Source organism: Trichechus manatus, unplaced genomic scaffold (genome assembly GCF_000243295.1).
Source record: "Trichechus manatus latirostris isolate Lorelei unplaced genomic scaffold, TriManLat1.0 scaffold00009, whole genome shotgun sequence".
In the NCBI taxonomy this organism is placed as follows: domain Eukaryota; kingdom Metazoa; phylum Chordata; class Mammalia; order Sirenia; family Trichechidae; genus Trichechus; species Trichechus manatus.
The window spans coordinates 14,763,208-14,782,332 of NW_004443945.1; the positions used below are offsets into that span (position 1 = coordinate 14,763,208).

General features: G+C 37.3%; 1 protein-coding gene across 1 annotated transcript in view; it reads right to left on the reverse strand.

Moving 5' to 3' along the window:
• Positions 1 to 4,259: 4,259 nt before the first annotated feature.
• Positions 4,260 to 19,125, reverse strand: part of FZD6 (frizzled class receptor 6) — a 28,784-nt gene continuing 13,918 nt past the window's right edge. Inside the window, exons 3-7 of the mRNA XM_004370711.1 lie at positions 18,132 to 18,328; positions 13,208 to 14,222; positions 8,479 to 8,627; positions 6,573 to 7,001; positions 4,260 to 5,409 (exon numbers count right to left, since the gene is read on the reverse strand). Coding sequence (XP_004370768.1) covers positions 5,217 to 5,409; positions 6,573 to 7,001; positions 8,479 to 8,627; positions 13,208 to 14,222; positions 18,132 to 18,328 — 1,983 coding nt within the window. The 3' untranslated portion in view covers positions 4,260 to 5,216. The remainder of the gene's footprint in view (positions 5,410 to 6,572; positions 7,002 to 8,478; positions 8,628 to 13,207; positions 14,223 to 18,131; positions 18,329 to 19,125) is intronic.

The following is a 19,125-nucleotide window of genomic DNA, read 5'->3' on the forward strand; positions in this document are numbered from 1 at the left end:
GCTTGTCGCTACTGAGATGTTGTTGCTTCTAGGAGCTCTCAGCTAACAGAAAAAGGAAATGCATGTGTGTAAACTAACCTATGTATATATGTTATTAGTTAAATATTTCGATATGTAATCATCTGGATCTATGTTAAGTGAAACAAGAATTCACATTCATGTCTCCAACTCTAATCCATTACCACATGGATCATTCTCTTCTCCTTCCCTTGCTTATCCATAAACTTGCACACTAACAGTGGGAAACTTGGTTCCAACATCTGCCATCTCTTTGCTTGTTTAATTCCAGTATACATGTAGCGCAGTATCAGAATAGGTAACCCATACTTCCGTGGGATACACCTTTATCAACTAGAGTACAATGCTTATATACAGTTCCTTTTCCCTTTAGTTTTACAAATTCCACTCATTTCCAAGTTACTTAGGTCAGCAAATTTTTTTTTCTAAATTGTATTTATTTTATTGTTGTTGTTGAGAATATACACAGCAAAACACATTAACAGTTTCTACAGGTACAATTTGGTGACATTGATTACATTCTTTGAGTTGTGCAACCATTCTCACCCTCCTTTTCTGAGTTGTTCCTCCTTCATTAACATAAAATCACTGCCATATAATCTTTTGAGTTGCTGTTGTCAATTTGATCCCATATAGGTAGTTCTTAAAAGAGCGTAATGCCCAAGGCAGACCTTTGTTACTGGTTAAGCTAAACTATTGTTTTGTTTAAGATGTCTTCAGGGGATATTTTTGGTTTAAGGTTCAGAGGTTACCTCAGGGCAATAGTTTCAGAGGTTCATCCAGCCTCTATGGCTCCAGAAAGTCTACCGTTCATGATAATTTTGAATTCTGTTCTACATTTTCCCCCTTTTGGTCAGGATTCTTCTATGGAATCTTTGATCAAAATGTTCAGTTATGGCAGCCAGGCACCATCCAGTTCTTCTGGTCTCATGGCAAAGGAGGCAGTTGTTCACTGAGGCAATTAGCCATACATTCCATATCCTCCTATTCCTGACTCTCCTTCTTTCTCTGCTCCAGGTGAATAGAGAGGTCAGCAACTTTTTCCACCATTCCCTTCAGTGAAGTTGTCTCACACATTTGTAATAGTTAGATTGTTTTATCACATTCTATATTCCAACCTGGGATTCCCTCACCTTCTAAATGATTTTTTTTTAATTTGCATACATTAAAGTTCACTGTTTGTGCTGTGAAGTTCAATGAGTTTTGACAAATGCATAATGCCACGTATCCACAATTACAGTATCATACATAATAGTTTCACTGCCCTAAAAAATCCCATGTACTTCACTTATTCACTGCTTCCACCCCTTCTCACGAACTCATTAAAACCACTAGTTTTGATTTTTCCAGACTGTCATATAAATTGGAATCATACAGTATGTAGCCTTTTCATATTGCCTTCTTTCACTTAGCCATATGCATTTAGGATTTATCATGCCTTTTTGTGGCATGATAGCACATTACTTTATTGCTGAATAATATTCCATTTTATAGATGTACTACAATGTTTATTCACCTAATGAAGGACATCTTGGTTGCTTTCACTTTGATATAGCTGCTATAAACATCTGCATGCAGGCTTTTACGTAGGCATAAGTTTTCAAACCACTTGGGTACATATCTAGGAATATGATTGCTGGGTTGTATAATAAGACTATGTTTAGCTTTGTAAAAAACTGCCAAATTGTATTCCAAAGTGGCCATACCATTTTGCATTCCCACTAGCAATAAATGAGACTTCCTGTTGCTCTGCATCCTCAGCAAAAATTGGTATTGTCAGGTTTTTTGGACTTTAGCCATTTTAATAGGTATGTAATAATATCTCACTGTTTTCCTTGTTGATATTTTTAAGTTACATGAGTTTTAAAAATCTGTGTCTTGTCCTTGTACTTGTGGATCTTTTGTCTTGTTTGATGTTTGTATCGATTCTTGTTCATGTTATATCGTCTTTTTGCGTGCTTAATTATGTTTGATTGTATACTGAATATTGTATTTGAAAACGTATTTGTAGAGTGTGTAGAATGACATTTTCTTCCTCCATAAAGGATTTTCATTTGCTTTTGCTTGGTGCCAGGGGGCACTACTAATCTAGAATTAAACCCATTGCCATTGATTCCCATTTTATGGTGACCCCATGTATTACAGAGTACATAGAACCGCTCCAACCGATTTTCTCGGCTGTAATTTTAACTGGTAGTCCCTGGGTGTTGCAAATGGTTAAGTGTTCAACTACTAGCCAAAAGTTGGTGGTTTGAACTCACCTAGAGGTACCTTGGAAGAAAGGCATGGTGATCTGCTTCCAAAAGGTCACAGCCTTGTAAACCCTTGAAGCAGTTCTACTCTGCACACATGGGACTGCCACGAGTTGGAATTGACTCGATGGCAACTAATAAAAGCAATCTTAACGGAAGATTTCCAGGTCTTTCTTCAGAGGGGTTCGAACCGCCAACCTTTAAATTAGTAGTCAATTGCAAACCATTTGTGCCACCCAGGAACAATCCAGAATTAATGTAATTTCCAGGTTTGAGATGTTATCAATCCACCCAGATAACCTGAAGCAGGGTTGTTTTACTTACAGTTCACACTTACTCTTAGGATACATCCCTTTGAGGTCCCAATTCTAAGTGTAGGTTAGTTTACCCAGACCTCTCTCTCCTTGTCCTCCAGCCTTTTGAAGCTTTTAATAAGACTGCTCTACCTCTCAGCTGCCTTTTCCCGATCAGCAAATGTTCCCTGGGCAAAAGTAGCTCCAAATTCTATTTCTGTGAATTTCTGCCTTCTTCCAGATCTTAGCCTGGCAATTCCTATCTTATTCATTGTTAAATGCTTTGGGTAAGATACTGTTTTATTTCATCTGTATTTTTTATATTTCTTTTTTTTGGAAGGTTTACAAAAATTACCTAATTCACTATCAGAAGCTAAAGGAGGGTCCTGAGTTTCCTTTGCTTCTCAACCCCCTAGGCCTCTCACTGGCTTAAAAAAGTTATGATAAATATGAAGTGTTGGTGAGGATGTGGAGAAACTGGAATCCTTGTGCATTGCTGATGGGAACGTAAAATGGTGCAGCCCCTATGGAGAAGTTTTGTGGTTCCTCAAAAAGTTAAACAGAATTACCATATGACCCAGGAATTCCACTCCCAGGTATATACCCAAAAGAATTGAAAACGGACTCAGATATGTGTGCAGCCATGTTCACTGCAGTATTATTTACAATAGCTAAAAGGTGGAAACAACCCAAGTGTCCATCGTCCAATGAATGGATAAACAAAAGGTGGTACATACATGCAATGGAGTATTACTCAGCCATAAAGAAGAATGAAATCCTGATACATGCTATGACATGGATGAACCTTCCAAATGTTATGCTCAGTGAAGTTAGACACAAAAGGACAAATACTGTATGATCAACTAATACGAAATCTAGAATAGACAAATGCAGAGACAAATATTTATTACCAGGGTCTGTGGCGAGGACAGAATAGGTGTTATTGCTGAGTGGGTACTGAGTTTCTGTTTGGGGTGATGTAAACTTTTGAAAATAGACAGTGGTGATGGTAGCACAACTTGGTGAAAGTAATCCATGTCACTGAATTCTACATTTAAAAATGGTTAAAATGCAAACTTTTTGTTATATGTATGTTACCATAATAAAATTTTAAAGATAGTTACGGTAAATATGGCTGTATAATTTATATTTTTGGAAAGAAATTATGATACATAAAAAAGAGTCTTGGCTGTCTAGTACTTTCCTGTTCAAAAGAAGCTTCTGGCTGCTTAGCCATGGAGCCACTGATCTGAGAAGTTATACCACTTCTTGGGCCAGGACCACTACACCTAACCATAGAATAATACTCCACAATCTCTTATACAAAGAATGTTTTATTACTGAAAAGATCACACAAAACAGTTTTTGTATACAAAGTTATCTGTTTAAAAATGTGGAAAAGTTACTATTTACAACATTTTCCATACAGTACATGATCATTTTTATGCTTTAACAGAATGCTAAAAAGAGAGAAAACCAAAAGCATTAGAAAATACCATTCAAGGAATAAAATTCAAGGAATAATATTTACTGGGCAACAAAATTAAGAAAATTATTTTAAAAATTTAACTATGTTGTATAAAGTACATCTTATTTTATCAGGACTACATTCGTCGCCCTATTTGAGTGGCACATTAATATTACTATCACATTTTTGAATGGTCACCAAAATCCTACTTAGCTGCAGAAATGAATTCTACATAATGTCTGGGAAAGATACTGTACAAAGTATTTATACTATTTGTAATGTTAAAAACAAAAGTTAAAAAAAAAAAGTATAAGTATAAGCAAACTGTAAATGGTCGTAATACAATCTCGGGTTGTCATGAACCATTAAAAAAGAAGAAATCAATTGCACTAAGCTTAGTTTATGAAAGACTAACATTTCATCTACTAATCCTTCAGGACATTATATTAAAAAAAATGCAGAAGGGTCAGTGAGCAGCATAATACAATCAACACTGGACACCTGAAGTAAGCACCTTATTTCAGTTATGTAATAATAGATCTTTGAGATTTCTAAAATAATGAGATATTATAAAATTCACACAATAAGACTTAAAGGTAGAATAAGTGTTCTTTTTTTTTAAGTTGAATTGCCATCATAACACCTTCTGGTGTGTCAACTATTTTTTATATTATAAAAGAATACTATTTTTCAATTTTCTTGGAAATTCAGTGTAAAAGCTACCAAAGTAGTGCTAAAATATCAGAATGATAATAAAATAATTTCCAGTATTTCTAAAAAAAGTTCAAATACATATAAACTTATTTTCAAATATATAAAAAAATACAAAGATAAGTTGTCAATATTTCAGCAAAGAAAAATCTTGATTTTTTTAATCATTACAGTGAAATAGCATAGTGCATCTTAAAATACTTTTAACAAGAGTAGAATCTTCATAAATAGAAAAAGAAGATTCCTTCTAAATCTCTCCTGCATGATTTAAAACATATTATTAACATGCACATTTCTATTTTTCAGGTATACTGCTGTCATTAACCTGTCTGTGAAATGAATCATGTTATCCTTGAAATCTATTTTTCTTCCAGTGTAACAGCAGGAATGTAGCTTCAAGTGCAAAATAAGAATGTAACAGTGAATCTTGTAAGACAGTGCATCGGTCACTTCCAGTGTAACATGAGTCCCCTTCTAAGCAGCGGGATAAACTGTGTTTGAACCATCTGGGTGACTGCCCGCACCCTGCTCTTTTCTAACTCCTGAAACCGAGTGAACAAGCAGTGATGTGGAACCTTTGAGGCTGCTGGGCTGGGAAGAACTGGGCACCTGCAAGTTGTTGGTCTGCACTGGGACAGTTTCAGTAAAATCACTTTTTGGACTTACCCTAGATAAAAGAAAGAAAGTTGACATATACACATACACAAGCACACCTATGAAGCCAGATGTCTTTATAACTGCTATCCACCTTTATCAAAGGATCATTAATGAAAACGCTTTATGTATACTCAAAAACTTCAAAATGCAAATAATATCAGATACAATTTTTGCTGACTGCAGAAACTTTATCAAGCACCACCATGCATGGGCTGAGCATAGTGTCTTGTGGGGAATACAATTAGTAAACAGGATTCCTGCCCTCAGTTTAGCAAATATTTTATTGATTTTCCACAATGGGTCAGACACCCATTCAAAGATGAGTAAGACCTCAGCTGTGCCTTCGAGGAGTGTACAAATCAAGTAGAGAAAAAAGCATGTATCTAGTTACAATCCACGTATGTGGAAGGTGTCATGGGGACACAGAGACAGTGCATTTAGCCTAGTTTGGAAGGGTTAGGTGAGATAACCCTTAACCCTGAGACCATAAAGTACTCAGCTGTCAGCATTCTGTTAATTAGATGTTTGCCAGTGTTCTGATCACCTTATGACTGTTTGGGCAAATTCATTCAAGATTATGTCAATATTCTCTCAGGTTTCGAAAATAAAAATATTTTATAATCATCTTTGCATAAAATGACAAATATCTTTTAGACAGTTTAATAATGTAGTACTAATGAAAACTTAGAGCCCTGGCGGCGCAGTGGTTAAAAGCTCGGCTGCTAACCAGAAGGTTGGCAGTTCACATCCATCAGCCGCTCCTTGGAAATCCTATGGGGCAGTTCTACTCTGTCCCATAGGGTCACTACCAGTCAGAATAGACTCGATGGCAATGGAAAACTGAAAACTTAATGGCTTGTATTTCAGATGAATCTTAAAAACATTCACCTAAATGTGCAAATGCCTCTTAACAATTACCATAGAAATGAACATTACTTCCCTACTTAAACAACGTGCATCAAGGCTCTTCTCAAAGCTGAGAATTAAACTACTACATAGCATATTTATAGGTAGGACCCAAATTTCCTAGAAAATGTGGAGTGTAAAAGTGTATAGACATGACATTTTCTGCTCATAAAATGCTTTCTTCCCAGATACGTTATGCTTTCATAAAAAATGTACTATGCAATATTCCAAATAGTGATGATTTTAGACAAGAAAATTAAATCTTACCTTCCTTCACTCCGCACACATTCAGATGCACTGCTCTTATCATTCACATTCGCTGCCTTGCCTTTTCTGTTGGCCTGCTCCCCAGAGAGTTTGGAGCTGGATGGTACTGGGGAGGAAGGTTCACCACAGTCCTGTTCTCTTAATTTGGGCGTGCTTGCCCCATCTGCTCCCATGTCTCTCACTGACGTTTCTAGTGAGGTTTGGATTTCTGTAAAAGTTTCTTGTCCTAAGTAATCGTGGTTAGTGACTGCTACTGTAGAAGTGCCATGATTTGCTGTAGCTCCTGTGCTGGTTCCCATGGATTTGGAAATGACTTTCAGCTTATGTGAAGTTGGTTTGTAGTGCTTCTTTTTGTGTTTAACTTTAGAATTGTGCTTTAAGAAAAACTCACATGACTCCTGTAGCACTCTTCGACTTTCACTGATTGGACTGTAAGAAAATCCAAGGGAAAGATTTACTTGATAAATACTGTTATAGTAGAAGCCACAGAAAGCAAAAACCAAAACCAAAACGCAAACAAGCTGCCATGGAGTTGATTCCAACTCATGGTGACCCCATGCATGCAAACTAGAACTGGACACCATAGGTTTTCAAGGCTGTGACCTTTTGGAAGTAGATCACCAGGCCTTTCTTCTGAGGTGCCTCTGAGTGGGTTTGAACTGCCAACCTTTTAGTTAGTAGTCATGCACTTAACCATCTGTACCACCAGAGATTCCATAAAGCATGTATCTTTGGCCAAAAATCATTATGCATTAAAGTTAGAAATTCTATACAGTTTATATTATTTATAAACTCTGAGTTTATAAATACTATGACATGTAAGTAGATTGCCATAAAGTGAAATCTTTTGTACATGTACTATTTGTTGCTTTTGTCTGTCAGCAAAAGTGTTAGACTGATGAGAAATTAAACATGCAAAATCAAATGATGAGGGCAAGGAAACACAAAGCAGCATAAACAGGGGGACTATCTGTAAGTATATCTATTTTAAAAAACATAAAAGTAAACTAATGGCAATCAAACTCTTCAGAAAGGCAACCAGAAGAGAAAGGATATAGAATACAATAATCTTTATTTAAATGTAACCGCTTTCTAACATTAAAGTAAGAAAGCTACACTGAAGTTAGTGTGGGCATATAAATACGAGCTAGACATGTAATAATAGAATGTATGAAAAAAATTAAAGCTCACTTTTTCTGCCCTCAAAAATTATTTGTGAAAAAGTCTACAGTTCTGAAATTTATACCACAAAAAAGTTCACTAATCAGACCAATGTGGAACAGTTTTTCAAAGTCTATAGTAATTTGTTGATAGTACACTGTACACCATGTATATAAATAACTAAAATGAATTATTTACTCATAAATGTAAATCTAGTACATTGTTCCAGAATATTCTGTGAATTTGAGTTTTTACCACTTTAGTAGGGCAAATAAGTGAAAGTTAGGTCAGAATAATGAGTAATAGAACTTAAATCTATTAGTCCTACAGGGTTGCTATGAGTAGAAAATCGACTTGATGGCAATGGGTATGGTATGGTATGTAGTAAATAATGATCATAACATCACTTACAGTGAATTGTACTTCATAGACATTCTTATATACTTGATCCCATTTAATCCTCATATTATTGATAAAATGAGAAAACTATTAAAAATGCCACACTCAAAATACTAAATTAAATGACAATAATAATAAACAGAATAGTATATGTCAAACACTGTTAAAACAAATGCCAAAATAAAGCATATCTCTCCATGAAAAAGATTTCCAAACATTAGGTAGCTCATGAAATTCAAGCAACAGCTGATACAATGAAACTCCAGTACAATGATGATTTGAATAGTTCCTTGGTATTTGATCTGTTTATATTTAAACAATGTCAGAAAATGTAATAGTTTCTTACTCTCTCTTGTGATTTCGTTTAAAAAACCCAGCCCATTCTGTGCATGTCTTTTTGCTTCCAACCCAGAAGACAGCAGAGATACCAACGATTAATGTCATCAGATATTTTATCATAAACAAAGCCAATTCCGGTCGAGCTGTTGTTTTTGCCTGCAAAAACAAAACAAAACATGAATAATATAAATTTCAGTGGTGGATTTAAAGCAGAGAGAAAAGTCTATACAGTCAATGTAAAAGTTCAACAAAAAGTATAAATCTTTGAAGTCTGTTTTATTGTAAGAGATTTGAAATAACTAATATAATAAATGGTGCTTTAAATGCAATACATTCTTTACTGAAGTTCTGAACAACCAGCAAAGAATCTTTATCTGTATATCAAAATATAGAGCTAGAAAGGGAAAGATATTGAAATACTGATTTCTTGGCATTTTCCCCGTAAAGTTAAATCACTATCTTAAAATCGCTAAACTACCTGCATCTAAATATTTACCAATTTTCCTTCATGATAATCTACCACACACAAAAATAAGTACATTTAGATTCATTATAACAACACATTATTTTAGATTTTGTTAAAAAAAACTTGGTTGGTTATAATAAAATAAATATCAGTGTCCCAAAAGTGTTAGAATGTGGAAATTTCATAAAAAATCATACTTTTTCTCCAAGTATAAACGTTTATATATTATTTTTTTAAACGTTGCACGAATGTCAAAGTACTATACATTATATACGATATCTTGCTTTTGGCACTTAAAATAGTATTTCTTGGAGACCATTTTATGTCAGAACAAACAGAACTCTTCACTCTTTTTAAAGGCTGCCTAATATTTCATCGCATGGATGAACCATAATTTATTTAACTATCCCTATTAATATTTGGGAGCCCTGGTGGTACAGTAGTTAAGAGCTCAGCTGCTAGTCAAAAGGCTGGCAGTTCAAATCCACCAGCCACTCCCTGGAAACCCCACGGGGCAGTTCTACTCTGTCCTATGGGGTCACTACGAGTCGGAATCGACTCAACGGCAACGGGCTGGCTTAGCGATATTTACTTCCAATCTCCTGCCATAGCAAATAATGTTGCAGAGACTATCTTTGCACATATGTCACTTCTCACACATTTATGAGTACATCTGTTGATAAAATACAAAGCGACGGGATATAGGTGCATTTTAAATCTAAGAGATATTGTCAAATTGCTCTCCACAGAAGGCTGTACTAATTGAAACGTTCAACAGCAAAGTCTGAAAAGGCCTATTTTGCCACACTTTCACCAACACAGTGGTTATAAAAGCTTTAGTTTTTTTCCATGTCCTAAGAATTTAATGTTACTATATTTTGAATTTCTTTTATTATAACATTTGTTCACGTTTAAGACAAGTCTCTTGATTTGCGTTTTTTGTGAACCCTCTTCATATTCTGTTCCCATTTTTATATCAGATTGCTGTTTTTTTTCTTATTGATCTGCTGGAACTCTTTATAAATTAAAGATGTTAGCCCTTCAACTATAAAGTAAGTTGCAAATAAATTTTCCCAGGTGGTTTTTTTTTTTTTATTATTATTATAGTGTTTTTTAAATGTTTAGTCAAGTTTAGCAATCTTTTATTTCATGGTTTCTGAGTTTTATATCATCTTATAAAGTCCTTCTCGATTTTAAGATTATAAAATTATTTTCTCATTTTATCCTCTAATACTTTATAGTTTTTTTTAACATAAAATATAATTTTTACGAACTGTAGATCTTAAAGGTTTTAACAGTATGTGTTTGCTTTTCCAGTCTGCCAATAAGACTGAGGAATCTGGGAGACATTTTAATATAGCAGGACTGCCTTAGGACATAGTTCTCTTATTAAGTATATAGTAAAAACAGACTGTGCATAGCTTGTAAGGCAAGTAAAACTATTATCCCCACATCAGTATAAAAACTAGGCTCCACTTTCTAGAATATAAATTATTACATAAAACAATTTAGCCCGCACATTCCTTGACTTGATACACTGTGATGATAGAATTACTCATTTAATGTAATGAATATTGTCTTAGTCATCTAGTGCTGCTGTAACAGAAATACCACAAGTGGATGGTTTTAACGAAGAGAAGTTTATTTCTTCATAGTCAAAGTAGGCTAAAAGTCCAAATTCAGGGCGTCAGCTCCAGGGGAAGGCTTTTTCCTCTCTGTCGGCCTTCTTCTCTTCAGGATTCCCCCGGACTAGAAGCTTTTCTGTGCAGGGACCCCTGTCCAAAGGACGCGCTCTGCTCCCGGCACTGCTTTCTTGATGGTATGAGGTCCCCCTGTCTCACTGCTCATTTCTGTCTTTTATATCTCAGAGATTGCCTCAGGACACAATCCAGTCTTGTAGATCAGGTCCTGCCTTACTAACACAACTGCCACCCATCCTCCCTCATTAACATCATAGAGGCAGGTTTACAACATACAGGAAAATCACACAGTACCAGGAATCATGGCCTAGCCAAACTGATACACACATTTTTTGGGGGACATAATTCAAACCATGACATTCCACCCTTTGGCCCCCAAAACATTACATCCTTGCAACATGGAAAACATATTCACCCCATCATATCATAGTAAAAGTCTTAACTGCAAGTCCAAAATCTAAAAATTCCTCTTCATCTGTGAAATCCAGAATACAAGTTATCTGCTTCCAAAGGTACAATGGCAGAACAGGCACAAGCTAGACATTTCCATTACAAATGGGAGAAACTAGAGGAAAAGAAGTGATAACAAGCACCAAAGCAAATCAGTAGAACACATTACATTAGCCCTCGAGGCTTTGAAAATAATCGTCTGTTCTCCGAGACAATTTACAAAATGGCCCTGCCCTCCAGACTACGTATTGGCCACAGTCTCTGGATTTTGAGTGGAGGCCCCTCGGCCCTGGGCTTCAGCTTGGCCTTTCAGGCCCACTGGGACAGCAACTGTTCCCTTGGCTTTAGGCGCACCATTCTCCCAGTCCATCTGAGTGGCATCTCCACCCTTAGAAGCACCAGAGGCCATTGCTCCACCCTTTGAAACCTCTGAGGTCAAGGCCATACCTTTTAAGACTGAGGCAGCTAGTCTTCTTGTGTCCCTTGTCTCTTCAGCTTCTGCTTCTATTTCCTGTGGCCTCTTGGCCCTCGGGCCTCATGCCTGCATTTGCCCTGCTGGGGCAAGTGTTCCAAAGCTCTGTAGCTCTACCGGTATAAGTGCCCGGAGGCACCCCACTCTGCCAGAAAGCCTCCTGCTCACAGGCATTCAGCTCTCTTGCTCCGTGGGTTGGCTCCAGCACCGTCTTGCACCAGTCTCCTGGTTCTGCTGCTGTTGGTTCTCTGCCACTGCTGCTTCTCTGCTGCTGTAGGTTCTCTGCTGCTGCTGGGTCCTCTGTCACTGCAGCACGTCTATCCATTTACAGTTTTAAAACCGCTTCCACATTTTAGGTATCTGTTAGAGCAGCACCCCACTCCCGGTACCAAATTCTGTCTTAGTCATCTAGTGCTGCTGTAACAGAAATACCACAAGTGGATGGTTTTAATGAAGAGAAGTTTATTTCTTCATAGTCAAAGTAGGCTAAAAGTCCAAATTCAGGGCGTCAGCTCCAGGGGAAGGCTTCTTCTCTCTGTCAGCCTTCTTCTCTTCAGGGTTCCCCTGGACTAGGAGCTTCTCGGCGCAGGGACCCCGGTCCAAAGGATGCGCCCTGCTCCTGGCACTGCTTTCTTGATGGTATGAGGTCCCCGTCTCACTGCTCACTTCTGTCTTTATATCTCAAGAGATTGCCTCAGGACACAATCCAGTCTTGTAGATCAGGTCCCGCCTTACTAACACAACTGCCACCCATCCTCCCTCATTAACATCATAGAGACAGGTTTACAACATACAGGAAAATCACACAGTACCAGGAATCATGGCCTAGCCAAATTGACACACACATTTTTTGGGGGGCATAATTCAAACCGTGACAAATATCATACATAAATATTCAAGAATAATGATTAAAAGTTATTTTTAAAAAACCCAAAATTTCTATAGATAAAACCACCACTAAAATGCTTTAAGATTTTATATTTTTAGAAATTGACTATTTCAATCTTAAAACACTACTTTAGTACTGACAAACATCAAACATATGAAACGTATTTTGCTTCAACTTTTTTTTAAGTTAAGAAATAAGAGGTTTAGGCAAAAATCAAGTTCTGTTTTTATAACAATGCAATAAATAATGCATAAGCTGCAAAAAATAAAGATAATATAGTAATTAATAATAATATATCTTCAGGTAGTTGGACTACAGAGAGAAAATACAACACTTGTGCCAGCATGGGTATTTTATCCAAATAAGGTTTTTTCTTATTTTAAAGAAATAAAAACAAGATCACACAAGACTTAAAAACAATCTCCAATTCAGCAGAAGTTACTTCTCTTTTTCTTCCTATGACAGTCCTTGTGATGTATCCTGGGACTCTGTTCTTCATTACTACCATGAATCTGTCTCTGCAACTCAATTTTTAAAAGAATAGCTAAAGGAAGCATTCTACAATTTTAACCGAAGCTCAAGCTTGAGGAGAAAACCCTTGAGACATTTCCTCAGTTTCAGCTGATTTATAGACTATGTCTGTTGGGTTTTTCTCACCTGAAATCTAATTTTACGTCCATGACTAATAACGGTATATATCTAGGGAACATTTTCTAAGTTAAAATTAAATAGTAAAATAATCCAAACGATAACTTTTACCTGATAAGGGCATGGGATATGGTACTGACGACAATGATCAGAAACCCAAGTTATCTCCCAGGTAATTCTATTCACTTGCTCGTAGACATAACATCCAAGAAGTGTCACTAATGGTACAAGATACAGGCCACTGAAGACTCCAATCCGAATCATAAATTTCTTTAGTTTCTCTTGGTTTCGGCCATCATGTTGTATAACTTGTCGAACATGATTTAAAGAAACAATTCCAGCTAAAAGAAGAGACAGCCCAACAAACACACAAAGACACAGTGGCAAGAGTACAAAATAGCGAGAAGCATCCAGGTCATAAAGGCCAACAAAGCAAACTCCACTGATATTGTCTCCTTCAACTTTGTTCATAGCAAGAAGCATAACAGTTAGAAAACCTGGTATTCCCCACGCGACAGCATGGAACCACACTGCTGTTTGTTCAATGGCTTCACAACTCCATTTTCTTCCTGCAGCTAAGAACCAAGTAATGGTAAGAATCACCCACCACACAGTGCCGGCCATTGTGAAAAAATACAAAAACATAAACAAAACAGTGCAAGCCTTATTCTGAGAGCCTAGAATAACTGTGTCACCAAGTTCTAGCTTCTCATCTGCCTTATTACAGGCTGTGCTATTGCCGAGCAAAAAGCCAGTAAAGTACATAAGAGATACAATGCTGTAACAGACAGAGTAATATATAATTGGTCTCTCCGGGTATCTAAACCTTTTAACATCAATTAAAAAAGTCAGAAATGTGAACAGAGTTGCACAAAGACAGAATATTGAAACGATCCCGATAAAACTTTTTGCAAACTCTAGCTCATCACTTTTAAAATACATGTTGGGACATGGAGGTGCACAATGGTCAAGGCCCAGAAACTTATAGCCTTGTTCCCCAGAGGTCTTGAGATGTCTTGGACACCAAAATCCAATGTCTCTTTGGACTTGTTCTGTTTTCTTCTGAGGGTCAAGCTTTGTGGGTAGACCAGAAGTTGCAGGAACTGTCTCATCACAGTACTGTAATCTGTAAAGATTATAAAAATTAAATACATGACAACAACATTTTTTACTGATTCACTATTTTAATGCTATGCTTTTCAACTGTAAAGTATTACCTTGTGCGTTCATAATTGATGGGAAGACAGACAAACCTAAGCAGATTACAGGTTAGAGTTGGCCCAGGAGAGTACAACTTCGTGAAGGCAAGGCAGATATACCTTTTGGGGGAAAAGTTTGACTATCATAATAAAGACAGAAAAAAGAGCAAGAGAAAAACAGAATAACAGAAAATGATAAGATTCCATAAACCCTTAAGTGGTATGGTGAACATGCACTGCTGTAGGAAAATAAAGAGTGAGAAAAGAGAAGTACAACAGGTCACAATGAGAGGGATTAATCTATTGGCAAACTATCAGAGAACAGCTTGACCTAGAGCTGAGAAGAGAGCTCGTTTGCCACAAAACTCCTCACACACAAAGGGTGCTCTGACAAGCTGAGGATCCCAGAGGCCACAAAGAATTAATGAACCTTTTACCTTACTTCCAAGGCAAAGGCACTGGGAGACAGGGGCACCCTTCTGAGAAGCCAAGAGTTCCATGTATGTCATAACCACAGAAATGAACAGTTTCTCAAATAACAAGAACGTTTATATGTTTCCACTACGTAGCTAAATATATGTTTTATTATGCTAAAACCTTTAAACAAGCCAGAATTAGAGTTTCAATCAGAAGCTTCTTATTTTGTTTTTCCAAAGTAAAGAAGATACTGTAGAGGCCTAGAAGTCTTACTTATAGAAATGAAGAAAGTAAAATTTCTCTGGTATAAAAATACCAGAATTATTCTTACGTGCAACTGACCACTTAACATTTTACTAAAGGGATGCTTGTGATTTTTCAACATAGAGATAATTTTTTAAAATGGACTGTACATCCCAATTATAGGAGAGACCAGTCCCTGGTGAAGGACATCATGCTTGGTAAGGCAGAGGGTCAGTGAAAAAAAGGAAGACACTCGATGAGATGGATTTCCACAGTGGCGAAACAATGGGCTCAAATATAACAACAATTGTGAGGATGGCGCAGCACCGGGCAGTGTTTCATTCTGTTGTACATGGGGTCACTATAAGTCAGAACCAACTCGATGGCACGTAACAACAACAACATCCCAATTTAATATATCAAACATTCTCAAACATGAAATGAATTTTATTTGGTTTAATTATAAGAAAAATGTATCCATGTATCAAAAGATCAAACTACAAAGATCAAAACTCCAAACGGGTGGGGAATTACAAATCAAGTGGCAGAGCAAAGTGCTGCAAGTTTTATAACCTCCCCTGCTTTGAAACTTAGTAGGCAATCCCATTAAAAAAGAGTAAGTATTCAGTAAATTAAAGTGTCATTTAAGATAAAATATACACCATGAAACAATAACAAGATTTTTGGAATCACAAAAATAACTAAACATGGTTATGTATTCTTTTTCTCCACATGCCTTATCACCTTCTAACAGAACTTATTTCATCTTCTCCCTCCCTCCACTAGAATGTAAGCCCACCAGGGCAGGAGTTTTTTTCTGCTGTATCCTTGGTGTCCAGAACAGTCCTGAAAACATAGTAAGGGTGCAATAAATATTTGCTGACAGAATCATCAGTTTTCTCTCCTCTCCTTTTGTTGTTATCATCCTTGATGACTTGACCATCCACATGGACAGCCCCTCAACATCCTGGCTTCTCAACTTCTTAACCTTCTCATCTCCGATGACTGTCCCTATCCCACTTTGGCCACCTATAATCACGGTCACACAATGAACCCCGCCACAACCTGTAACTGTACACTGCCTCCCAAAATCACTAACTCAAGAATCCTGCCCTTTGACCACAGTTCCTATCCTTGCAGCTGATTTAAAAATTGTGATTTTTTTTTTTTAATATTACTGGGATCGCCATTACCTTTTCTCAAAACATCAGTCCTTTCCTTTCTTCCTTTCACTCCTCGTCCACTTAGGTGCTTAATGTCTATCATTTTAGTAACACCCTTCCCGGTATCGTTAACTTTGTTGCCACTCCTTTGACTTGTCACTGAATCTATCTGGGAAAACCCCAACCATAGATGAACTATCTTCTTTCTCTGTACTTGCCCCCAAAAATCCTAGCACTGCTGGAGAGGGTCAATAGGTCAAATGAGATTCATTACAAATTCAGGATCACCTGATTTACATAAAAGGTTAGTCTCTCCAGTCTACTCACTTTCCCACCCTCTATATTACCACTGCCTTCAAACTTGCATCCTTCCTCCTTAGATTCCTACTACTTCACAATGAAAATAGAAATCATCAGATAGGAATTCTCACAGTAACTCTTACCAAACTTATAAGCCCGACCTACGTCTGTAACCATCCTATCCTCTTTCCCTCCTGCTACAGTGAAGGCTATCCATGGCCAATCCTTTATCTGTGCTTGGAACCTTATCTCCTTCTCAGAAAACTGCTACTACTGATTATTCTTTCTACCCCATATACACTTGCCTCTTCCTTATGATCTCCTTGTAGCCAGTAAGAGTAGTCAGTTCTTTCCCATTAAAAAAAAAAACTCCAACCTTCTCCTTCTGGCTACCACACATCTCTTCTTCTCTCTTAATAGTCATATTTTCTGCCAATTATCTATATAGCTTGCTTCACTTCCCACTCACTCCTTCACCCATTGCAATTTGTCCTCTGCCCCACCACTCTAGTGAAATAGTATGAGCTAATGTTCTTACTAGGAGCCCGGGTGGTACAATGGTTAAGCACTTGGCTGCTAACCAAAAGGCTGGTGGCAGTGGCTCCAAGGGAGAAAAGACCTGGCGATCTGCTCCTGTAAAAATTTCAGCCTAGGAAACCCTATAGGGAAGTTCTATTCTGTACTATAGGGTCGCTATGAGTCAGAATGGCCTCTACGGCACCTAACAACAACAATGTTCTTATTAGCCAGCAGCACCTGACACTTTCTCTTTGAATATCCTTTTCCTTTCTGGACACACATTTCCCATTACCCCTAGTAGTTCAGCTGTAACCCTGTGACTGACATCTTGCCAACAGGGATGTGAAGGGGAAAGATGTGATACATTCAAGAAAAGGTGCCAGTTCTCTACATTCCTGCTCTCCTATCCACATGGCTGCCAGAGCTGCAAGACAGAAGCAGCCTAGATTCCTAAGGTGAACTGCCAAAGACAGCTTGACCAACCCTCACCAGGCTGTGACATAAGAACCATGCTCTACACACAGGAGTCAACATGATCATCCCCAGCCTGTCCCCCAATCTCTATCTTCAAATACTTCAAGAGCTTCTCATTGCCCTTAGCATAAAAGCATACAGTACGAGGCCTTGAGTGGCCTGACTGCTGCTTCTCTCTTCTTTCTTGTCTTGCCCACAGTCTTACCAATATCACTCCAGTCACACTGGACTTTTAATTCCCTGAATATGCCAAGTTCTCTTCTACCACAGGGCCTCTGAACAAGCTACTCCCTCTGCCTAAAATGCTCTTTCCTCCCCTCAGTGCCTAGTTACTTCTGTTTTACCTTTGGACTTTAGCTAAATAGTTATCTCTTCAAGAAAACCTTCCCTTTCCCCCAGTTTAGGTCAAATGTACCATTACATGTTCTTATAGAACCATGCAATTCTCCTTTGTTGTATCTACCACAGTTGTAACTTTGCATTTATTAGTACAATTATTTGATTACTATCTGTCACTCCCACCACGCTGTAAGTTCCCTGAGAGAAAGAATCATGTCTGTTTCTGCTCACCATTGAGTCCCCAACAGTTATCACCATGGTGTCTGGCATATACCAGATATACAATAAACATTTGTTGAAGTAAGCCTCTTACTAGCATTTTGGAGATATAACCAGTATTAAAATACCATCAATAGCTTTTAGTCAAAAAACATAATTTACCTGTTACATTCAAGTTCCTCAGGCCATTGGATGTCAAAAGTGTCAATTATTTTTTTACAATCAGAATATACTTTCTCACAAAATTTACGGCAAGGTGGAACCACATGAATTTGTTCTGTGCAGCTTGGTACAAAAGCTTTACAAAGGAAAGTTTCAACATTTGGTGAACATTCCAGATTTGCAAGAGGAAGAAAATGCTATAAAGTAAAACAGCAAGATAAGGTTAGAAAATATTTTACTAATGAGGGAATGAAATTAATTCATTTATGTTTAAAGTATACTTTTCCACTATATTTCCAAAAGAATGTTTAAATTTCCCTCTCCATACAACCAAATTTTAAGAAGATAATTTTGTTTAGTCTGTTAGACTTATGAGCCCATCATACATAATGGAGTACTATTATTTTATCAATTACACAGTTTTCGAGAAGACATGCTAAATCAAAACAAATCAAAAGCATGATTTGCTTGCTAGCTGAAACAAATTATTCTAATATTCAATTTACATCTATATGCTGTAATACCTTAACACCAAACTAGGATTCTGGAAGACAAAGGAGTGTCTGGGACAGAAGGAACAGCATGAAAAAGGCACAAGGAGTGTGAGAACAAGGGGCATTCAGGGCAAGAAGCTCAGAGGTCAGAGAGGTGGAGTCAGGGACAGAGTAGAGAGATGAGACTGGAAAAGTAAGCTGGACATGATCATAAACAGTACAAATGACATGCTAAATCTCTTGGATTTTATCGTAAAGGAATGGGATACTATTGGAGAGTTTTAAGCAGGAAGTGACTTGAGAGTCTGACAGCTTGAGTTTGAATCCTGGCTCCACACTTACTAGCTGTGTAACTTTGGGTCAAGTTATTTAACTTCTCTGTGCCTTAGCTTCTTCATCTGTAAAATGAGAATAATAACAGTATTTGCCTCAAAAGATTGTTGCGAGGACTGAGTTAATAAATCTAACGCACTTAGAACTGTGTCTGGCATATAGTAAGC